Source organism: Schistocerca nitens, chromosome 4 (assembly GCF_023898315.1).
Source record: "Schistocerca nitens isolate TAMUIC-IGC-003100 chromosome 4, iqSchNite1.1, whole genome shotgun sequence".
Classification (NCBI taxonomy): Eukaryota; Metazoa; Arthropoda; class Insecta; order Orthoptera; family Acrididae; genus Schistocerca; species Schistocerca nitens.
This window is the reverse complement of record NC_064617.1, coordinates 698,228,435-698,253,730: the sequence shown is the minus strand read 5'-3', so window position 1 is coordinate 698,253,730 and position 25,296 is coordinate 698,228,435. Positions and strand designations below refer to the sequence as shown.

Here is a 25,296-nt window from a genome sequence, read left to right as displayed (position 1 = left end):
GTACCCAGAACAACCACCTCTGGCCGTAATAACGGCCTTGATACGCCTAGGCATTGAGTCAAACAGAGCTTGGATGGCGTGTACAGGTACAGCTGCCCATGCAGCTTCAACACGATACCACAGTTCATCAAGAGTAGTGACTGGCGTATTGTGACGAGCCAGTTGCTCGGCCACCATTGACCAGACGTTTCCAATTGGTGAGAGATCTGGCGAATGTGCTGGCCAGGGCAGCAGTCGAACATTTTCTGTATCCAGAAAGGCCCGTACAGGACCTGCAACATGCCGTCGTGCATTATCCTGCTGAAATGTAAGGTTTCGCTTTCGCAGGGATCGAATGAAGGGTAGAGCCACGGGTCGTAACACATCTGAAGTGTAACGTCCACTGTTCAAAGTGCCGTCAATGCGAACAAGAGGTGACCGAGACGTGTAACCAATGGTACCCCATACCTTCTCGCCGGGTGATACGCCAGTATGGCGATGACAAATACACGCTTAGAATGTGCGTTCACCTCGATGTCGCCAAACACGGATGCGACCATCATGATGCTGTGAACAGAACCTGGATTCATCCGAAAAAATGACGTTTTACCATTCGTGCACGCAGGTTTGTCGTTGAGTACACCATCGCAGGCGCTCCTGTCTGTGATGCAGCGTCAAGGGTAACCGCAGCCATGGCCGCCGAGCTGATTGTCCGTGCTGCTGCAAACATCGTCGAACTGTTCGTGCAGATGGTTGTTGTTTTGCAGACGTCCCCATCTGTTGACTTAGGGATCTAGATGTGGCGGCACGATCCGTTACAGCCATGCGGATAAGGTGCCTGTCATATCGACTGCTAGTGATACGAGGCCGTTGGGATCCAGCACGGCGTTCCGTATTACCCTCCTGAACCCACCTATTCCATATTCTGCTAACAGTCATTGGATCTCGACCAATGCGAGCAGCAATGTCGCGATACGATAAACCGCAATCGCGATAGGCTACAATCCGACCTTTATCAAAGTCGGAAACGTGATGGTAGGCATTTCTCCTCCTTACCCAAGGCATCACAACAACGTTTCACCAGGCAACGCCGGTCAACTGCTGTCTGTCTATGAGAAATCGGTTGGAAACTTTCCTCATCTCAGCACGTTGTAGGTGTCGCCACCGGCGTCAACCTTGTGTGAATGTTCTGAAAAGCTAATCATTTGCATATCACGGCATCTTCTTCCTGTCGGTTAAATTTCACGTCTGTAGCGCGTCATCTTCGGGTGTAGCAATTTTAATGGCCAGTAGTGTATTAAATGGCGGTACACCTTGTTGACATTCCAATTGACACACCGGCCCAGTTCTAACCTTCTCTATTCTGAGAACTTTTCTAAAAATATAAATGTGTACAATAAAATTATTCCGCAGTTCAACAGGGCCTGAATATGTGGCAAGAACATGAACTTTGGTATTCAAAGAGGTTCTTCTACGCATGTACTCTGGAAATATGCTCTCTGTGACAAATATTACGAACAAAACCGCCACCTCTCATAATACAGAAACAGACCTCAGTACGCCTAAGAATGTCTTTATCTTACTGAAAACCCCATCGTGATCTCTTTCTGTCAGTTTGCGAACTGTTCCGCTGTATCTCGGGACAAAAACATATTTACATCCATCTTCACACATTTCTTGACTGACGAAAGCACGACCTCTGTAAACCAGGAGTCAGCAGTCTGTAGCGAAGGCTCCTGATTACCAAAAGCAGAAGTGTAACGAGAGAGTTGTCGAGTTAAGCTTTTACGAAAACAGTAACGATACCAGCCAATGAAAGCTTCACCACAGCTTTACCCTTAACGGCACACTGTAAGCAAACTACTAGATCACTTTCTTAGCTGTCACTGTTTTAACAACAGCAAACGGCAAATTTTAAAATAATCTTAATTTCTCATTTCAGTTATGACATCCAGCGTTGTAGTAATTACGTCGTTAACTCTGAGTTAAAACTTCCGGGATGAGAGGCCGTGGTCTAAACATGGGTCATGTAACCCTACACTGAAAGCTGTAAATATTCGCCGTGTCATGGTGACGATTCCCAAACCAGGCGAAGATAAATGTCTTAGCGTAAACTAGCCTGAGCTGACAATTCCACCAGCCAGTGATAGCAAGGTGCTTCTTCCCGATGATACAGCGATTTTGACGCCGCCGAGTACGTCATCTGGCAAAGACATTCGGTGCGAGATAAATGGCTGAACGTGTGCACGCTGCAGCCAGTTGCTCCAGAGGTTGTTTCGACGCCCATATTGGCACCATCGGTGCAAGTGCAACATCGTTCTCTTCAGCTCCTGAAATCGCCTTCATATAAGTAGCTGCAGTGCTCTTTATTTCATCAGATCGCGCGCTGCTTGTTTCCATGCGTTTATTCCGTAAGTTATCAGAGATTTGATCGTTGCTTTGAGCTCCTCTGTGCTGCGTGCATCCAGAGGCTACAGAAACATCACCCGGTTCACTAAATTTCTCAGACACTATATCAATGTGTAGACGAGGCAGGTTTGACAGAGTTTCATTGAAAACGAGGTTCTCAGGAGTGTATTCATGCCATCCACCTCTCCATACATACAGTCACCCAGTGCTCACCTACGAAAGAAGTACTGAGCATTTCTAGACTGAAGGAAATTTCTGGAGATTTACCATTGCTCAGATGACACTATAAGACCACAATTTTTTTCAATACGAGTGGAAGCGATGTCGATGTGCTACGTTACTCTCAGTAGTTTGCCTCATTGTTGTTTGTTATTTGTTCACCCTCCGATTTGTTATTAATTCTTGTCGACGCTAAAAAATATTTGCTCTCTTACTTACGCTTAGGCCATTACGTCATCGTTTCTAATAATAGTTTATTTTGTGTCGTGACATACGTATCTAATAGCTCTTTCCTCCGCTCCTCTTCCTTGCTTATTAACACAATAAAGAACTGCATACTACATGTCAAAGTGACGGTTCAGGTCGGACATGGATGTGTGTGATGTCCTTAGGTTAGTTAGGTTTAAGTAGTTCTAAGTTCTAGGGGAATGATGACCTCAGACGTTAAGTCCCATAGTGCTTAGAACCATTTTAACCATTTTTTTGACGGTTCAGGAACGCCACCTTTTACCTTTTCTATTCCAGTCACGCATACTTCGCGGAACGATGATTGATTGCACACACCGAGTGAGGTGGCGCAGTGGCTAGCACACTAGACTCGCATTCGGGAGGACGACGGTTCAATCCCACGTCCGGCTATCCTGATTTAGGTTTTCCGTGATTTCCCTAAATCGCTCCAGACAAATACCGGGATGGTTCCTTTGAAAGGGCACGGGCGACTTCCTTCCCCGTCCCTCCCTAATCCGATGAGAAATATGACCTCGCTGTCTGGTCTCCTCCCCCAAACAACCCAACCCAACCCATTGATTGCACAGTTCCGAACATACCCTTATCTCCTGAGTTAATGATTAGTCACCGCGCGATATGTACATTTAACATTACGAAATTTGGTGGCGGAAATCACTACCACACATTAGGGTCTATACAATACTAACGCAAATGAAACATAACGTGTCGCTTTTATTTTATGTCTGGGACTGCCTAGAGTGGAAATTTTATGTGACATATTATGGGAAAACGGCCCTGTCCTTTCTCGTCGTGTATTAGATGAAGTAACCAATACTGTGCCATTATCGAGAGATATAATTCATACTACCGGAACAGGGAAACATTTACTGGGGGCTCACTAACCATAGCTAACACTTGGTTCAAAAATCATCATAGAAGTTTGTACACATGGAAGAAGCCTGGAGATACTAGAAGGTTTCAGGTAGATTGTATATTGGTAAGACAGAGATTTGGGAACCAGGTTTTAAATTGTAAGACATTTCCAGGGGCAGATGTGGACTCTGACCACAATCTATTGGTTATGAACTGTAGATTAAAACTGAAGAAACTGCAAAAAGGTGGGAATTTAAGGAGATGGGCTCTGCATAAACTGACAGAACCAGAGGTTGTAGAGAGTTTCAGAAAGAGCATTAGGGAACGATTGCCAATAAAAATGGGGGAAAGAAATAAAGTAGGATAACAATGGGTAACTTTCAGAGATGAAATAGTGAAGGCAGCAAGGCATCAAGTAGGTAAAAAGACGAGGGCTACTAGAAATCCTTGGATAACAGAAGAGATATTGAATTTAATTGATGAAAGGAGAAAACACAAAAATGCAGTAAATGAAGCAGGCAAGAAGCAATACAAACATCTCAAAAATGAGATCGACAGGAAGTGCAAAATGGCTAAGCAGGGATGGCTAGAGGACAAATGTAAGGATGTAGAGGTATATATCACTAGCGGTAAGGTAGATACTGCCTACAGGAAAATTAAAGAGATCTTTGGAGAAACGAGAACCACTAATATGAATATCAAGAGCTCAGATGGAAACCTAGTTGTAAGCAAAGAAGGGAAAGCAGAAAAGTGGAAGGAGTATACAGAGGGTCTAAACAAGGGCGATGTTCTTGAGGACAATATTATGGAAAGGGAAGAGAATGTAGATGAATATGAAATGGGAGATACTGCGTGAAGAGTTTGACAGAGCACTGAATGACCTAAGTCGAAACAAGGCTCAGGGGATAGACAACATTCCATTAGAACTACTGACAGCCTTGGGAGAGGCAGCCCTGACAAAACTCTACCAATTGGTGATCAAGATATATGAGACAGGCGAAATACCTTCAGACGTCAAGAAGAATATAATAATTCCAAAGAAAGCTGATGTTGACAGATGTGAAAATTACCGAACGATCAGTTTAATAAGCCACGGCTGCAAAATACTAACACCAATTCTTTACAGGCGAATGGAAAAACTGGTAGAAGCCGACCTTGGGGAAGATCCGTTTGGATTCCGTAGAAATGGTGGAACTCGTGAGACAATACTGACCCTACGACTTATCTTAGAAAATAGATTAAGGAAATGCAAACCTACGTTTGTAGCATTTGTAGACTTAGAGAAAGTTTTTACAATGTTGACTGGAATACTCTCTATCAAATTCTAAAGGTGGCAGGGGTAAAATACAGGGAGCGAAAGGCTATTTACAATTTGTATGGAAACCAGATGGCAGTTATAAGAGTCAAGGGGCATGAAAGGGAAGCAGTGTTTGGGAAGGGAGTGAGACAGGGTTGTAGCTTATCCCCGATGTTACACAATCTGTATATTGAGCAAGCAGTAAAGGAAACAAAAGAAAAATTCGGAGTAGGAATTAAAATCCATAGAAATAAAAATTTGAGGTTCGCCGATGACATTGTAATTCTGTCAGATACAGCAAAGGACTTTGAAGAGCAGTTGAACGGAATGGACAGTGTGTTGAAAGGAGGATATAAGATGAACATCAACAAAAGCAAAACGATGATAATTGAATGTAGTCCAATTAAATCGGGTGATGCTGAGGGAATTAGATTAGGAAATGAGACGCTTAAATTAGTAAAGGAGTTTTGCTATTTGGGGATCAAAATAACTGATGATGGTCGAAGTAGAGAGGATATAAAATGTAGACTGCCAATGGCAAGGAAAGCATCTCTGAAGAAGAGAAATTTGTTAACATCGAGTATAGATTTAAGTGTCAGGAAGTCGTTTCAGAAAGTAATTGTATGGAGTGTAGCCATGTATGGAAGTGAAACATGGACGAAAAATAGTTAGGACAAGAAGAGAATAGAAGCTTTCGAAATCTGGTGCTACAGAAGAAGGCTGAAGATTAGATGGGTAGATCACATAACTAATGAGAAGGTATTGAATAGAATTCATGAGAGAGAAACTTGTGGCACAACTTTGAAAGGGTCCTGTAGCCACCTTTCATTAGTCCGGTAGCCCATTTTCATACCATTTCTCTTTCTTTTCCTTGTTTCTCTATTCTCTTTACTCTCATAGTAGTGTGATTGAATGAATGTGGTTGTGTGTCACGTTGCTAGACGGTGGCGTAGTCTGCTGCAGAAAGTCTGCGATAGTCGTACAGATTCAGCAGCAGTTGTACAGAATAGCCAACTCTCGTAGTGGTCAAGTCGGCAAAGAGGTTTACTCTACTTGTGAGAAATCCACCTGCGTTCGGTTGGTGGCGGAAATGGCATCTTGGGGTTTTCCGGTCCACGCGGAGCGTGGAAGAGGCTGGAGAAGCGGGAGGCAGTCTGCCGCCGGTACGGGAAGCGTCCACAGCTGTGTTCCAGTCGAAGAAGGGTGAGTTAGACTGACCGCATGGCGCGTTGTTACTTGGCGAGGGGAGAGCTGTTAGCTTTTGGTCTCGCTTTTCAAATCTGGAAGATTGCTTTGCCTTGTCGCAGCAAGGAATGCAAAACTTTGGCAGATTTTTCTTTTAGCAAATTTCCGTAGCAGACTTGGATCCGCCGGAAGAGCGCCACACAAAGGTGTCGGTAAGAAGTGAGCACTCGCTTCTGTATGAATGTCTGTTTGCCTTCAGCTGTGCCTGCATAAGCTTTCACCTTTCTAAAGATTTAAAGCTTTGCCTTCTCGTAAATTTTCCTTGCTTTATGTGTCTTTCGTCCGTGGGGAGCCGACCACGTGGTAGAACATTATAGTTGTTGGGCTACCGGCATCACTAACTGTCTGATCGCATGTTTGTTTTAGATAATGTTAACAAGATTGTGTGATGTGATATTGTTGCAACTTGCCCACGATACCTCACGAATAGTTACATATGGCTTACCCTGCTCACGGATTTCGGTAAACCAGAGATCTTCTTATGCGCAGTAAGGATTAGTTATTTTCGGTTGGATGTGCTAACTGGTATATTGTCTTTCTGTGATACGGAATTGACGTGAATTTATGATATAGGTGTGCATTTTCTTACATGTTTTACCTTGTATATGTATTACTGTATACACATTGTGATTTAGTATTCAATTGTGTTACAAGTGTTTGTTGATTCTTGTCCTGTGGCGTGTATCGGTGTAATATAGTAAATCTTGGGTGCTTTGTGGGGACTGTGAGTCCATTAGGAGACTTTGGCATTATTCTTGTCGTATTTTGGAGCACGGAGTAACTACCCTTATGATGGAGACGCGTAGCTGTTCAGGGAGCCGCGATCGGAAAATCCTGCCAGACAATAACCCTGAACAAGGACGAGGTCAAAACGTCGAGTCCGACCATGAACGAAACGCGGAAAACGCAAGTACAAGTGTTGTCCATCCTGAGCCCGCTGTAGTGATTTCGAATCATTCGATAGATGCAAATTCATTACAGACTACGCTACAACAATTACTAGACAGTAATAGGAGACATATCGAGGAAGTGAATAAAAAACAAGCGGAAGAAAATAGGAGACATAGCGAGGAAGTAAATAAAAAACAAGCGGAAGAAAACAGGAGACATATCGAGGAAGTGAATAAAAAATAAGCAGAAGAAAATAGGAGGCATATCGAGGAAGCAAATAAAAGATTGACTAGTGAAATAGTACAGGGTGTTGGGGAGAAACTGGCGATCATTGACCAACGCATCTCCGCCTTAGAAGAGGGGCAGCAAGTCATTAGTAAGCAGGTGATGGAGCTAGAAGAAAGGTTCGCTGGGAATATACGTATACTAGCAGAACAATGCGAGAGTGAACAAGCGGCTCTTGAGTCCCAAGTAGGACAAAATTCCGCCAGGGATCTCCGCGCGTTAGCAGAACAATGCCAGAGTGACCACGCGGCTCTCGTGTCCCGAATAGGGGACACTGCGGCTAAGTGCCCGGTCCACCTTAGCGCGCAGGTAGAAACCCTCAGCCAGGCGATAATAGCTTTCGAGCGAGAGCAAGGGCTTACGACACAACAAGACACGGCCCACCGAGAGATGCGAGAAGAAATAGCCAGGATCTCAGACGCAGTGGCGCGTAAGTCTGACAATAATAGGGAAACGATTATCTCGTCATCAGCGGATGCAGACGAAATACGGTCGATAACGTAATGTCCGCGTGGACAGTGTGAAATAAAAATACAACAAAGAGGGGTTACCGAGGGAATATGTGAGCGCATGGCCCGTTTAGAACTTCACCTAAAAGGGTTAAAGGCCCATGAAGTTGAAAGAAATGAACGAAAGGGCCATTATTCCGACGATGATTCCGGGAACGATGGCGAATTTGATCATCGTCATGATCACGGATCTCGTACCAGGTGGGAACGGCGCGGATCCCCTCAGGAACGTTCGCCAAGGGAAACTCACGAATTTGACTTTAAACATTTTCTGACGGTGAGGAAGTTTGAAGTCTTCCGTAACTCGGCTACAGGGATTCACCCGCGGGCCTGGTTACAGCAGTTCGAGTTCTCCCTTCCTCCTACGTGGCCCAGTGCGCACAAAATAGAGTATATGAGCGGCTACCTCGAAGGTGAGCCAGCGGCGCGGATGAGGTCAATTGCACGCAATTGCTACACTGTTGGGGAGTTTCGACAACAGTTCCTGTCGATCTATTGGTCAGTGGCAGCGCAAAGTCGTGTAAAACACGGACTCATTATGCTACCAGAGTTAAACAGGTCAAAATCTCCAGCCCTGTGCAGATGTTCGAGCACATGCTGCAGGCGAATGAACATCTTGACGATCCTTATGGACCTGAGGAAATTATTCGTATTTGCCTGGGAAAGTTTCCAATGCAGTTGCGGCACGTTATCCTTGCAGGACGATGTGAGGATGACGTAGTGGGGTTTCGCAATTTCCTTTTAGAGCTTGAGTGCGATGCGAATGGCTCCACGCACAATTACGGTCAGAGCGCCTACGAGCAGCGGCCGCGCAAGCGAAGCCGCAGCCGCAGAGACAGGTGGCAATACAGACGTAACGGGTCGCCTGAGAGTTACAGAATGCGCGAGCGTTGGCAGCGTCGCGACTCCTCATGGAACGCGGGCAGAACGAACTATGCCAATGATCATCATTCGTCTAGAGGAAATCAAAGACACCCCCGGGAATTTAGAAGATATGGTAATGTGCAGAGATTTAGGCGCAATTACAGCGGACCTAGGAACGGTAGTCGTGACAGACCCCAGAATAATTATCGAACAAGCAACAACAGGGGTGCCGTAAACAGTACGGGTGGTCCGCCAGTGGGTGTTGAAATTCGTCCCGCAAACCCGCGGCACAATCCGACAAATGCCTCTAATCAAAGGGATCAATGACTGTTAACTGACTCGGTTGGCGTCAGCTTAATGAGGACCAGTGCTATTGATGTGCATTTGAATAAAGGAAGACGATATTAGGGAAGATTTGTTGAGGGAGGGCCACAGTATTGGTGTGCCCGCGGTAAACCCAGTCGCCTCTGTTTCGTAAAATTACAGTGTATATATTCCAATGTTTTGATTCACTCTCGTGTGATTAAAATTAAAGTGTATATTTTCTATGAACCGTAAAGGGTCCCCCCAATATGTGTGTAGTTATTTCTTCTTCTGAGCAGAAAGGAGTAGTGTTGTTCAGCTTCAAAACGTCTGAATGTGAATGATTATGAGGCTCATATGAAGCGTTTCTTGTTACAGTAAGATGGCTTTCGTTTTTTGATTACTAAAAAGGTATCGGGTATGTTGGCGTGGCGAGTCAATGGTCGTAAGGTAATTCTTGATGATAAATTACAGTTGTGGCGTTCTTATTCCCCTTAGGTGAGCATGATTCAGTGAGATTTTTCAAATGTACTGCGATGTTGATGAAGCGACTTGGTGACTTGCAGGTGAAGGATTTGTGTAAGAAGGGAGATTAATAGTGTTTGATTTTCAGAGTTGCCATCTTATAAGACATTTGGAAAGTGTAACTTGCCGTCACATACTACTAGGTGCGGTTGAGGACACCAGGATGTGAAACCCCAGAAGACGTATATGGAAACAGCTTATAAACTCAAGCAGCTTGATATTTAATAGAGAATCAATGCGACTACCTCCAAGCTAAAGTAACATGACGGTAGGTGAGGACCCCTGGGGACATGTGGTGAGTAATTGTGTAATCATTATGAGTATCTTATGACAGCAGTAAGTTGGGTACTCATGGCCCTGGACAATGGATTTCTTTTGACAGTATTTTTTATGTACTTATAGGACGAAGTGTTTATGTGTTTGCTAACAGGATAGGATGATTTTTATTTCCATTTTTATGCCCACTGACCTTTTGCATTAGTCTGATGAATAGATGTTGAAACATTTACCATTCCAGATGTGACTTGAATGAACCTTCTGTGTCTCATTAATCATAACTTTTATTATGCAATGTCCATAGAAAAGAAGTCTCGGAAATTTTTCACAGATCAGCAAACATGTTCTGCAAACCTTGGAGGAGCAGTCAATGAACAACGATATGGGTATTGGTGTTGAAAGGAATATTTTGTTTATATGTGGGAATGGTAGTCGGGCTATATGGTGATGGTGACTAGTACGAGCTGTGTAGATTGTGTGTGAGAGCGTAGTTAGGAGTAGGTAGAGTTTTGTGTCTGTAGCTAGCAGCGGCGCCAAATCCTATCCAAATCCTGACCAAACCTTGTACAAGATCTACCCTGAATGATTGACAGCAGATGTAATGCTGGAACTATATTTTATAAAAAGGATTTTTTGTTTGTTTGAATATTGGTTATTTAATTTTCCTCATTGTTTTTTTTATTAGTAATGTTAAGAAGGCCCTTTTTGTCAAGTTAATTTTGGGCACTATTCCACGTATTGATCAGGAGTGAGAAACTCCGAACATTTTGTGGTAATCTGTACACATGATATTTTGTAACGATCTCTGTGAGCGCAGTTCTTAAGTGGGTGCAAGGCCGCCTAGGGAGCCTCCGCATCAGAAAGCACAGGGCTTGGTCCACCGGCAGGCGTTGCAGAACCCTGCTATCAACGGCGAGGCAGTGGTGGGGCGAGCGGTCACAGCTGTCTCCCCATCAGAGGGGAGGGGATGCTGGTCTTCCCCCAAGCCCAGGCTCACACCGGGGCCCGCGGGCGTGTCACCCAGCGCCAGCTGATGGCCGGCGTTCCACTCCATGCGCTAGTCATCTGACAAGCGAAAGGGAAAGTATGACGCGCACCAGGCGAGGCCGCCGATCCCTGAGCGCCGCTACGGCCGCTGCGGTGAGGTAAAGCCCACTGCCCGAAGGGACACAGGTCCCACCACTGACGCATCAGCTGAGACGGTGCAAAGAGGTGATAAGCGGGTCTCAAGCCTGACACCCGCACGAGTTTACGTCGACCTCGATGCGACGGAGAAGAGCACGTGTCTCGCCATTGACACGACAGGAGACAGGGGCGTGTGTCGTAAAACACATTCCTCCGCAACACACGGACGACGACCGCCAAGCCGCCTTCTCGGTGATGAGGCAGGACCCACAGGCGACGATGTCCTGCAAATCTGCGACGTCGAACCATCCCACAGTATGGACGCAGAGCGTGGAAACGGGAACGAGGCAACGTCGCGGGGTGCTGTCTAGGATGAACAACCTGGGTTACAACGGACGTTACAATCAACGCCGCTGCGAACTCCCCAGTTCAGTGTTGTGGTCCCCTAGTAGCTTATCCTCCAAGTCGCCTTTAGAACAGACGCCCACCCCAGCACCTAAAGAGAATACCCAGTGAAACAACCATGTGACAAAACTAAAAAATGACAGCGTGTCAACGAGTTGGTTTCTGGATGTGTTTTTGTACTCACGTCTTATTTTCCATAGCTGGTTATTTACCAGCTGTCATTCCATTGGTTCATTGGTTTCATTAATGATTTTGTGTCACTGTATTTGTTACGCACATTGAGTTTTGCACTTTCACGTAGAAGTTTTTATATATGTCAGCACCAGCTGACACTCCTTTGGCTCTTGGTAATGATTTTGCATCATTGTATTTGTTTATATATGTATATATTTTGTGTACCTGTTCATCTATGTCTCTATGTTAACTTTTGATAATAGGTTTAAGCAATTTTAAGATAATATCTCATGTTTGTTATCGTAGTAGGTCAGATGACATGATGTTAGCGTACAGCATCACACTTAATTCAATTTGTTTTGTTAGCCTTGCGGACCGCATGAGGTCACAATTATTGACTAAGGTCAGATAAAACTCATTTGGATCTAAGAGATCAATCAATTCTTTTGTGCTGCTGTTTGCCTGTTGCAATTGTTGCTCGTTAGGGTATGTTTCTTTCGAAGACTGTTGGCGAATCTCCTAGCATGGCGAGAAAATTCGCGGCACAGTCTTCTCCGGGACGTTTGGGGTGATGAAAGGGTCCTGTAGCCACCTTTCATTAGTCCGGTAGCCCATTTTCATTACCATTTCTCTTTCTTTTCCTCGTTTCTCTATTCTCTTTACTCTCATAGTAGTGTGATTGAATGAATGTGGTTGTGTGTCGCTAGACGGTGGCGTAGTCTGCTGCAGAAAGTCTGCGATAGTCGTACAAATTCAGCAGCAGTTGTACAGAATAGCCAACTCTCGTAGTGGTCAAGTCGGCAAAGAGGTTTACGCTACTTGTGAGAAATCCACCTGCGTTCGGTTGGTGGCGGAAATGGCATCTTGGGGTTTTCTGGTCCACGCGGAGCGTGGAAGAGGCTGGAGAAGCGGGAGGCAGTCTGCCGCCGGTACGGGAAGCGTACACAGCTGTGCTCCAGTAGCAGAAGGGTGAGTTAGACTGACCGCGTGGCGCGTTGCTACTTGGCGAGGGGAGAGCTGTTAGCTTTTGGTCTCGCTTTTCAAATCTGGAAGATTGCTTTGCCTTGTCGCAGCAAGGAATGCAAAACTTTGGCAGATTTTTCTTTTAGCAAATTTCCGTAGCAGACATGGACCCGCCGGAAGAGCGCCACACAAAGGTGTCGATAAGAAGTGAGCACTCGCTTCTGTATGAATGTCTGTTTGCCTTCAGCTGTGCCTGCATAAGCTTTCACCTTTCTAAAGATTTAAAGCTTTGCCTTCTCGTAAATTTTCCTTGCTTTATGTGTCTTTCGTCCGTGGGGAGCCGACCACGTGGTAGAACATTATAGTTGTTGGGCTACCGGCATAACTAACTGTCCGATCGCATGTTTGTTTTAGATAATGTTAACAAGATTGTGTGATGTGATATTGTTGGAATTTGGCACTAGAAATTTGGCACCTAGAAATTGTGTCTCCACAAACCACGTGTTATCAGGAATCGTGTACATGCCCCACACCCTTATCTTAGGAATAAATGATTTTATCTACAATTTTCTCTTGTGTTCCGAGATTACGTTTTTGCACCTAAGCCACTCACCTCGTAGCTTTCCCGTTAGCACATCCAATGCGTTTCCTTATGCACAGGTCCAGTGATTTGTCTCCTCTTGTATTTTATAACAAATGCTTTAGATTAAGTCATATTTTCAGGTGTGTTGCTGGGAGCTGATCTTATGCAATGTTCATGCATTTTGTATTTTATTTTAAATGTTTGATTATCGTGAACAGTGCACGGGCAATACTGTTAATTACATCGGACCCGCTATGAGCGACCTCACAACATATGCATTTTTGTGAGTCTTTGGTTTGTGATCAAATTAATTTATTTTCCGACTCGACCAAACCTTCGATTAATTGTATGGTTAGAGTCGGTGGCGACCCTAATCTTCTCAAGTTAACTTCACAAGCAATAAGTATTTACATTCCCAATAATAACGTAATAACCCGTAGTAACAGGTTAGTTACAACTTGACTAGAAGAAGGTATCACTTGGTAGGACATATTCTGAGGCATCAAGGGATCACCAATTTACTATTGGAGGGCAGCGTGGAGGATAAAAATCGTAGAGGGATATCAAGAGATGAATACACTAAACAGATTCAGAAGGATGTAGGTTGCAGTAGGTACTGGGAGATGAAGAAGCTTGCACAGGATACAGTAGCATGGAGAGCTACATCAAACCAGTCTCTGGACTGAAGACCAGAACAACAATAACATTTCTGTATGAGACGTATTCACCTGTGAAGTTACTTTAACCTTAGTAACACACTAAAGATGACAGTTTGTTAGATATAAGTAACAACGATCAATTCCAGTGGCTAACAATACAAAAACTGACGAAAACATATAAACTCATTAGCTTCAACTTCTGTTGTAAGTCCACCATAGTGGGATGCCTCTGCCTTCTGTAATAACAATAATAATTCACTAATAAGGGCCGTGCGGTGTAGCCGTGGGGTCTGGGGGGTTTTGTCACGGTTCGCGCGACTCCCCCGTCGGTGGTTCGAGTCATCCCTCGGACATGGGTGTGTGTGTTGTCCTCAGCGTAAGTTAGTTTAAGTTAGAATAAGTATTGCGTAAGCCTAGGGATCGATGACCTCAGCAGTTTGGTCCCATAGTCCTTACCACAAATTTCCAAATTTCACTAACAATAAATGAGTTTTTCCACAGTCTGGTAGAGATGGTAATTGTCACCAGCTGCCTGTTCGGCCTACTGACCATGAGTGGAAACGCGTTCGAGGCTTTCCTACAATTTCGTTCTTGGCAGTTACAGCTCGCTCAAAGAAAGATAAAAAAGAAAAACTAGACGAAAATTTGTTGTTATCCAGTGAAATTTGGCCTAACTTTCACCACATTCTTCGCACTGGGAGACGAGAGCTGGAGCACACGGCGAGCGCGATGCTGCAATCGTAACAGACTTTCTCATTGCTGAAATGTTGATTAAGGCTGAAGGCTTGTGACGTGAAAATAAGAGCAGTTGTAGCTTAAACACTAAACGACCATTTTAGATTCTGAAAACTAACTCAGTACTTGACTTACAACCTACATGTGAATTATTCTGAGTATTATCGTTGTTTAAGGGAACTCAGATGGATTTAGACACAATTGAGAGCCATACCAGGAAATCGGCGGTCGACAACAGAATTGCCAACGTCTCCCATCACGTTGCCAAGTCTCAGCTGCACTAACAGCAGGAAGGATACATTTCTACAGTCGACATGTTTCGTGAGTGTATGCAAACGTCTAGCAGCACAACTTGAAAGATCTCGTGTATAAGATCCTCGCTCCGACGTTAACGGCAATTGACAAATCAATGGTAAATGGCTGTTTTACCGTACAATATAATGCTATGGAAAGTACGTTCTATAGGCAGTAATAAAAACAGATTACTTTCATTTATGAACGTGCAGCATATAGCAATATACGCAGTGAGACGCGCTTAGCTCTACTGACTTACATCGCCATATCCAGCTCGAACATTGTGCGCGGTGACAGCGAAGACTGGTATGGAGGAAAAGCGCATCTAATTAAACATGAGATCCTAAATAAAAATTTTAAATCAGGCATGCAGAATTTCAATACGCAGGTGTCTCCATTCTCTCATATACTGGAAACTTTGACATAATTTCTGTATTCAGGGCACCACATAATGATATAACTAAAGTCCATCTGGGTACTCTCGTAAGTTCCAGTACTAACTCAAAATTAATAACGCAGGACTTCAATGCACATCATCTTTCTTCGGACTAACGTCGAGAAGACAGATTTGGCATATTAATCGCAGAGATCACTGATGAAAGTAACTCGATGATACTCAACAACGGGAGACCAACACTAAATAATAGTCCAAAGCAAGGGAGTAGTGCAGCCGAACTGTGTCGTGTATCTTCATCCATCTTCGAACCATCCTCCGATGTTTAACAGAAAGTCCTGATAGGTGGTGGTGTGGTGGTTAGTGTTTAACGTCCCGTCGACAACGAGGTCATTAGAGACGGAGCGCGAGCTCGGGTGAGGGAAGGATGGGGAAGGAAATCGGCCGTGCCCTTTCAAAGGAACCATCCCGGAATTTGCCTGAAACGATTTAGGGAAATCACGGAAAACCTAAATCAGGATGGTTGGAGACGGGATTGAACCGTCGTCCTCCCGAATGCGAGTCCAGTGTGCTAACCACTGCGCCACCTCGCTCGGTTCCTGATAGGTTGCTTACATACGAGTATAGCGTGTAGGAGTGTATTTATCACAGTCATATTCAGTACCCTTATCAAACCCTCCACAATTACGATACTGATTACTTCCATGTTTAAGTCTCAAATAGTTTAGGCTTGGTAAGACGGATGGTATGAATGGCTTCACCTGGCGCCTTACTCCATGAATAGAAACGTAGCCTGATTTTTTCTTTCTTTTTCCTTTTTTGGAGGGGGGGGGTGGGGGGGTGGGACGACTTCTCTGTTAGCAAACGTACTGGGATAGGCTTTTTGATGTCCTACTGTAATGGGTCTGGTGCAGCGTTTCACTTTTACTACAGGTACGCTGCACTGGTTATGTCCAAACTTTCTTCTACAGACACAGTTAAGTCCCCATCTTGGGTGATACCTCGTCACGCCGTCATGAAAGACCGAACATAAGCCTGTATGTTATTACTCTGAAAAACTGAACTAAAGCGTTTGCCCCTTAAGCAGAGCAACTTTCTGCTTTTAGTCTACTGTAGTTTTTGATGTATTTGGTTCAAATGGCTCTGAGCACTATGAGACTTAACTTCTGTGGTCATCAGTCCCCTAGAACGTAGAACTACTTAAACCTAACTAACCTAAAGACATCACACACATCCATTCCCGAGGCAGAATTCGAACCTGCGGCCGTAGCAGTCGTGCGGTTCCAGACTGAAGCGCCTAGAACCGCTCGGCCACTCCGGCCGGCCCATGGAGACGATTAGCCATTAATTTTGCAGAGAGGAGTTTAGATTTTACGTCTTCCGCACACATGAAGTAAACAAGGAAACCGAACTGTTGTCGCTAGCATAGTACTGCTGTTTCACGTCTGCCAAGGCGTGAGGCGAACTTAGCCTTAGAAGACGTGTTGGAAAACTCCCAGTGATATGTCAGCCAAATCGCTATACCAGCTTAACACGACTGGCGGAGATAGATGACGACTACGCAGCAGAACCGGTCGTCCCTCAACTGCGCCTTACACACCACACATAATTACGAGAAAACTGCCTGTGTTCCTATAACTTCGACAGTACGGCCAACCTTGTAGTGTTCCAACCCACTTCTGCATTAGGATGGCGCGCAACACGTTTCCAGCGGCAATATATTGGTCAATACTGCCTCTTCTACGGAATGTCTCCAGGGCTCTGAGCTTCTACTTGTGAAGCACGTGAGATGTGACGTACACGCAGAGGCCGTCCGAGACGTGCAGGCACTGAAATCACACATTAATGTTGGCTTTTAACCATTCGTCCTGCTCTAGGCTAACATGCGCCGTGTTGCCCACAGAAGTGTACTGCACATTGTAACATCGTCTCTACCTTGGGACGCGTGTATTTGTGAACTTGTATTCGATACCTTCCCTTTGCTCCTCATAGCTACGGCAATCTTCTCTGTGGTTTGGATCCACTGCTCAAACAGATATATTTTATTTTTAACTGGGGCAGCCATAGTTATAACAGTTATGCATGACTGACTGACAGTTCACGCCGTACAACAAATGTTTAAAAAAATGGGAGTTAAAACTGTTAGAATATAAAACAATGAAAAGGCGCTCTATGTGAATTTATTTAAGTCGCTTAGAGACCCATACAATCTGTTCCGCAACTCTTCTGGTGCATATGTCCACAGGAAGTTTTTTAGATTAATGCTTTGATAATTTAAGGTATCTGAGATATAGTACTGAATGCACCGACTTAACCAAGGAAAAAAATGTTACGCATCTAGTTTTCCATGGTTAAGTATGTTCATTCAGTACTTAAAGATATCTAAGATAACTTCAATTCCCCATCATCAAGGCACAAATTTAAAAAAAATTTTGTACAGATATACACCAGAAGATGCAACTTAGAAGTTGCGAAACCGGTTGTATGGGTCTTTAAGCGACTTAAATAAATACACATACATCAAACTATCGGACTTTGCATTCAGTTTTTATTTTAATTGTGCTAACACCAGTTTTTTCAACATCTGTTGTCCTGTGTGAATTGTCAATCAACCATTGTTCAAAATCACTGTCCGTATGAGTACTGACAATGTCATACTTTCTTAGATTGCACCGTAAGTGAATGACTACCTATTCTAAACGCACTGGATTTCTGGCAGTCGAGATGATCTCAATCCTTGACCACTGTGTCACTAAGCCTGATCCCACCCATCACGTCCTACAAGAGCATCACTACATTGAGTATCACTACATCGCTTGCGAGCTTGGTAGCGGATTCATTTCACATCTGAGTGCTCGCGTGCTTCTCTGAACAAAAAAATGCTTCAAATGGCTCTGAGCACTATGGGATTTAACTTCTGAGGTCATGAGTCCCCTAGAACTTAGAACTACTTAAACCTAACTAAACTAAGGACATCACACACATCCATGCCCGAGGCAGGATTCGCACCTGCGACCGTAGCGGTCGCGCGGTTCCAGACTGTAGCACCTAGAACCGCTCGGCCACCCCGGCTGGCCCTTCTCTGAACCTATGTGTCAAATAATGTAAATAATTTTACAGTTTTCTGAAGGTGCATATACTTAAGCTAAATTACAATACGCCTTCTGTCGATATCATCACACTTTACCTCTCCTGTGATCATTAATACAGTATTTTGTTGTCGTATGCATCTATGTAGCATTACACTGGAACTGTGCTGGTGTTTGCAGGTATAAGTGGACATACCGACAATGACGAACTTCGCAACTCTGTTCTTGCTGTTGACTATGGCAGCCCGAATGGCAAACTCGGCCAGGATTCTGGGCATCATCCCCATGCCCTCCATCAGCCACCAGCTCCCTTTCCGACTGATAGCTCTCGAGCTCGTCAAGAGAGGCCACCAGGTCACACTAATGACTACTGATCCCCTAAGGGTAAGTACCTGGTTGACTAATCGGAAGAAAAGCGTAGCTTAAGAAAACCATAAGATTTAGAGTAGCTTCTTGTTTTTGGCATGGAATTATGACATTTTGCTAGTTACCTCAATTAATGCCATAATATGTTCATCAAAATTTATGTTATTAACAAGACTTTTCCAAATTGACTTTAGTGCAGGTAGCTTCCTCAGTGTAAATGCTATTACCAATGAATTTGAAAGGTGGCTACACTGAGCCACAGCGCCAGAGATCGCGCTAGAGAGTATTGTTCCGCCGCCTCCACTGGGAGTGATTATTGAGATGTCGTAGTGGGCAGTGCTTGTCGAGGACTCGTAGTAGTCAGTTCCTGTCGAGAGTTCGTGTTGAGATGTGCTAGAGGGCAGTGCTTGTCGAGATGTTGTAATAAGGAGTGCTTGTTCCATGTTTTATGCAGTTGTTTGATGGGAAAGACAGCAGATGGTTCGAATGGAAATACTGTAATGATCAGAGTGCTTTTCGTCAATATATATGAAGGTAAAATATTGCGAGTTTTTTTTCATTATTTCCATGTTTTAACTAATGCGTCATTACAGGTTCAGTCAACAAAGCATCTGGCTTGTGTTCTTGGATTAGAGTGTAATTCTGGTTTTCTTGAGTAATTATGGTATTTCTATTTCCTTTAATTAATTCAGTATAAATGATATTTAAAATTTCTTGTGTTATTGAAGAAGAACCGTGCCAGATGCGTACGTTGAGTCATACTTCCACACAGAACAGTTACACTTATGCTTTGGTTTCGTAGGTTTTATAGTTGCTGGGGACTTAATTAATTAATTGTGTTAATGAAAATTTCCATTTCATTCTTTGTTGTTGTTCTATGCAGTCAGATTGCGTAATAATACTAGTCAGGGCCAACCGTTACGAGACTTCGTAACCGAACAGACAGCTACTAAATCAAAAAAAATAAATAAATAAAAATTATTTGCATTTTATTTTAATTAAGCCCCCATGCACGCGCCACGTGCATGGGGGCTTAATTAAAATAAAATGCAAATAATTTTTATTTTTTTTTTATTTAGTAGCTGTCTGTTCGGTTACGAAGTCTCGTAACGGTTGGCCCTGACTAGTATTATTACGCAATCTGACTGCATAGAACAACAACAAAGAATGAAATGGAAATTTTCATTAACACAATTAATTAATTAAGTCCCCAGCAACTATAAAACCTACGAAACCAAAGCACAAGTGTAACTGTTCTGTGTGGAAGTATGACTCAACGTACGCATCTGGCACGGTTCTTCTTCAATAACACAAGAAATTTTAAATATCATTTATACCGAATTAATTAAAGGAAATAGAAATACCATAATTACTCAAGAAAACCAGAATTACACTCTAATCCAAGAACACAAGCCAGATGCTTTGGCCGGCCGAAGTGGCCGTGCGGTTAAAGGCGCTGCAGTCTGGAACCGCAAGACCGCTACGGTCGCAGGTTCGAATCCTGCCTCGGGCATGGATGTTTGTGATGTCCTTAGGTTAGTTAGGTTTAACTAGTTCTAAGTTCTAGGGGACTAATGACCTCAGCAGTTGAGTCCCATAGTGCTCAGAGCCATTTGAACCAGATGCTTTGTTGACTGAACCTGTAATGACGCATTATTTAAAACATGGAAATAATGAAAAAAAACTCGCAATATTTTACCTTCATATATATTGACGAAAAGCACTCTGATCATTACAGTATTTCCATTCGAACCATCTGCTGTCTTTCCCATCAAACAACTGCCTAAAACATGGAACAAGCACTCCTTATTACAAGATCTCGACAAGCACTGCCCTCTAGCACATCTCAACACGAACTCTCGACAGGAACTGACTACTACGAGTCCTCGACAAGCACTGCCCACTACGACATCTCAATAATCACTCCCAGTGGAGGCGGCGGAACAATACTCTCTAGCGCAATCTCTGGCGCTGTGGCTCAGTGTAGCCACCTTTCAGATTCCAGGTTCGTATCCTGGCAGGGTCGCCACGTGCATGGGGGCTTAATTAAAATAAAATGCAAATAATTTTTTTTTTTTATTTAGTAGCTGTCTGTTCGGTTATGAAGTCTCGTAACGGTTGGCCCTGGCTAGTATTATTACACAATCTGACTGCATAGAACAATAACAAAGAATGAAATGGAAATTTTCATTAACACAATTAATTAATTAAGTCCCCAGCAACTATAAAACCTACGAAACCAAAGCACAAGTGTAACTGTTCTGTGTGTGGAAGTATGACTCAACGTACGCATCTGGCACGGTTCTTCTTCAATAACACAAGAAATTTTAAATATCATTTATACTGAATTAATTAAAGGAAATAGAAGTACCATAATTACTCAAGAAAACCAGAATTACACTCTAATCCAAGAACACAAGCCAGATGCTTTGTTGACTGAACCTGTAATGACGCATTATTTAAAACATGGAAATAATGAAAAAAACTCGCACTATTTTACCTTCATATATATTGACGAAAAGCACTCTGATCATTACAGTATTTCCATTCGAACCATCTGCTGTCTTTCCCATCAAACAACTGCATAAAACATGGAACAAGCACTCCTTATTACAACATCTCGACAAGCACTGCCCTCTAGCACATCTCAACACGAACTCTCGACAGGAACTGACTACTACGAGTCCTCGACAAGCACTGCCCACTACGACATCTCAATAATCACTCCCAGTGGAGGCGGCGGAACAATACTCTCTAGCGCGATCTCTGGCGCTGTGGCTCAGTGTAGCCACCTTTCAAATTATGTAAAAAACTGAAAAACACGAATTTTAGTCCTCACCGACTTGATATGCAACTATGCCCACTGACTGCTACTTCATCTTCCTCGTAGGGCCTTATTGGAAGACTGTGGAGACTTCTCGTAGAACATCACTGCCTTAGCTGTTAGTCTCATTTTATTTTTATTTTTTTATTTTCCATGTCCCTTCGGATCCAGGAAAGTTGGTCCGAACCTCTCAGTCGTAGTTTACAGAATGGTGATTAGCAAAGTTATAGACAAAAGAAACTGAACAATTTATAAACCCCGAGTAAGAAACATATTACATATAAAAGTTCTCAACTCCAGTACACAACAGGAGTAGTAGGACACGAGGAAGCCTTTCAACTTAGATTTGGACTTGGGGTCACTTAAGTTTTTCAGATTCACAGGAAACCTACTGAAAATGGAAACTGCTGAATAGTGTACATCTCTCTGTAGAATCCTTACCGAAGTTACCAATTGCAAATCGTTCTTCCATTTAGTGCTACAGAATGAATGTTGCGGTTTCTCCTGAATGAGTAATATCGTCAAATTTATCAATATGTCAACACTGCCTTTTCAAAATGAGTCCGTTACTTTTCTTTAAAGAAGTTCCACAGCTGGCTTCCCGACTCTGATATGGTCCCACTTACTGTCTTCCCACCGAGGACAAACAGCCGATATTTGCTGGGATCGAAATCAGGCCCTCACATATGGAAGCGAACTTCACTTAACATTATACACGGCCAGGGGAAAAAAATTGGTACACCCTTTTAGAGGTTTCCAATTCACTCAAGATTCATTGTCGCAATAGTGCATATGGAGTACGTGATATGACTACATTTACAAGCTTCTGAGGTTTATCGACCCATACTGAAACACCAATATTAGTATGTTGTGTAACTTCCACGGGCGGTAATGCAGGCGCTGACTTTGGCATCCAGTCGATTGTACAGATGGAGAATGCTGTTCTGGGATACGTTGTGCCACTCCTGGCCGACCTGTTCAAATAGTTCTGTAAGAGTTGTTGGTGGACGAGCCGCAAGAGTCACTTCTCGTCCTATCATACCCCATGCGTGCTCGATTGCAGAAGATCCGAGGCTGTACTGGCCAGGGAAGTTCTGCACGTCTTGAAGGGCACGTTGGGTTACACGAACAGTTTGAGGGTAAGCTTTATCCTGTTGGAACCACATATCACGTTCCTGTTGCAAGAATGGAACGTACCGAGCACTGGTTAGCGTCTCTTCCAGAAACACAGTGAACGAGAGTCGTAGGTTATCGCACGCCAGGCCATAAGGCCTCGGAATGGGGACAGTGTGTCTCGGACGAATGCACTCTACGAGACAGTGTTCACCAAATCTACGTCGTACGCGCAAATGATCATCAGTTGCGTGCAGGCACAAACTGCTTTCATCGCTGAGGACCACGGTGCGCCATTCCATCCTCCATGTGACCCCCCGACGGTACCAATCGAGCCCTGCACGTCGATGCTGTGGAGTGAGTGGAAGACGGGCCAGAGGTGTGCGTGCCCATTGCTAATAACCGGTTCGCAACAGTTAGTGCTGACACTTTTAGACTGACAAGCCCTGTTACCTGTGCTGTGTTACCTGTACGAGCTGCCACTGCTGCCCTTACAATACGACGATCCTGGCTCGCTTCTGTGCTGCGTGGACGTCCAGAACTCGTCTACGGATGTGGCAATGCTCACGTGACCACTGATGCCAACATTGCTGCACGCAGCTTGTGTGGTAATTCTCCGAAAGGCCCATCCCGCCACGCAGAGGGCCACAATTTGACCACTTCCAAACTCACTCAGTTGCCTGCAGGAAGCACGAATGCGACTCTGCAACATGGTTGCCTGCTTGTTTCACAATTGCACCACACTAAGCCTTGTGGCCGTGAGCAATCCCTATTAAAGGCTAGACACTAATGGAGTTCTGGTAGCTATGCCACTACAGTATATGTTGGCGGACGACGTTGAAACCATTATTACTACATCTACCATCTCCCAGGTGGCATATACCATCGTCGGATCAAAAACGACGTCGTTTTTCAAGGTATACTAATTTTTTCCGGCAGTGTGCATTAAAACCACCTGAAAGAAAACTTGCCGTTTAAGGAAAATGCTGCTACCTCCTGAGTTACTAAAATATTGAGAAGGAAATTAAAGTTCAGGGAGAAGAAATAAATATTTTGAGGTTTGTTGGTGAGTAATCCTGTCAGAGATGGCAAGTACAGTTGAACACTTTGGACAGTGTCTTGAAAGGAGGATATAAAATGAACATTAGCAAAAGCAAAAGCAAGGTAATCGAATGTAGTCTAACTAAATCAGGCGACGTTGAGGAAATTATGTTCGGAAATGAGTCAATAAAGGTAGTAGATGATTTTTGCTATATGAGCAGTAAAGTAACTGATGATGGCCAAAGTAGAGAGGACATAAAATGTAGACTGGAAATGGCAAGAAATGTGTTTCTGAAGAAGAGAGATTCGTTGACGTCTATTGAAGTGTGAGGAAGTCTTTTCTGAAAGGATTTGTCTGAAGTGTAGTCTCCTACGGAAGTGAAAGATGGACGATAAGAAGTTTCAACAAGCAGAGAATAGAAGCTTTTGAAATTGGTGCTACAGAAGAATGCTGACGATTAGATGGTAACTAATGAGGAGGTACTGGATATAACTGGGATGGAAAGAAATTTATAGCATAGCTTTAATAAAAGAAGGAATCGCTTGATACCACACATTCAGAAACATCTAGGTGTAGTCAGTTTAGTATCGGTGTTGGTGGTGTTGGTGGTAAAAATTGTAGAGGGAGACCAGGATTCGAGTACAATAAACGGATTCAAATATATGTCGGTTGCAGTAGTTATTTGGAGATAAGGAAGCTTGCACAGGATAGACTGAAGAACAGAACCACTTAAGGGGCTACAAACGATCCAGCCTGCCGTGAAAACATTTAGGTAACTAACATACATAAACATACATTTAATTTTATACTTATTTAGCTTTCTTTACCTGAGAATAGTTAAATGAACATTTAAATTAGAAACATTTCTAATTTTGACTCACGGTCTAGGCTCTCAGTACTAACAGTAACAATCCTTTGTTATAATGACTGTACTTGGCTGAATGATATTTGTGTGAAGAAGAGAGGAAAAAGAGAAAAGACTACACCTTTTCTACCATTATCAATCTTGTATTCTATAGGTAAACAGGTAGCTGACCGAATGGGACAGGAATCGGTTGAAGTGATGTACATGTACAGACAAACAAATGATTACAATTTCAGAACAATTGGATGATTTGTTCAAGAGAAATAGCTTCACAATGTAAGTCAATAATGCATTGGACCACCTCTGGCCATCAAGCAACCAGTTTTTCGGCTTGGAGTTGTCGGATGTCCTCCTTAGGGATACCGTGCCAAATTTGTCCAATTGGCGCGCTGGATCGCCAAACTCCCGATATGTTTGGAGGACCATGGCCATAATGCTTCAAACGTTTCAATTGGTGAGAGATCCCATGATCTTGCTGGCCAAGACAAAGTTTGCTAAGTGCGAAGACAAGCAGTGGAAACCATCGCAGTGTGCGGCTTTATCTACTGAAATGTTAGCCCAGGATGGCTTCCCGTAAGGAGCAACAAAATCAGGAGTAGCATATCCTCGACGTACCACTGTGGTGTAGAGGTGCCGGGGATGACAACCAAAGGGGTTCTGCTGGAACCCTCTGCCAGGCACTTAAATGTGATTTGCAGAGTATCCACGTAGATGTAGATGTAGGAAAGAAAATGACAACCCAGCCCATCACTCTTGGTTGTC

The 25,296-nt window shown here is 43.7% G+C and overlaps 1 protein-coding gene across 1 annotated transcript in view; it reads left to right on the top strand.

The window, feature by feature from the left end:
- The first annotated feature begins 2,255 nt into the window (after window positions 1–2,255).
- The window catches only part of LOC126252509 (UDP-glycosyltransferase UGT5-like), a 46,160-nt gene continuing 23,119 nt past the window's right edge, over window positions 2,256–25,296 (top strand). The window contains exons 1-2 of the mRNA XM_049953404.1: window positions 2,256–2,390; window positions 18,505–18,708. Coding sequence (XP_049809361.1) covers window positions 18,526–18,708 — 183 coding nt within the window. The 5' untranslated portion in view covers window positions 2,256–2,390; window positions 18,505–18,525. The remainder of the gene's footprint in view (window positions 2,391–18,504; window positions 18,709–25,296) is intronic.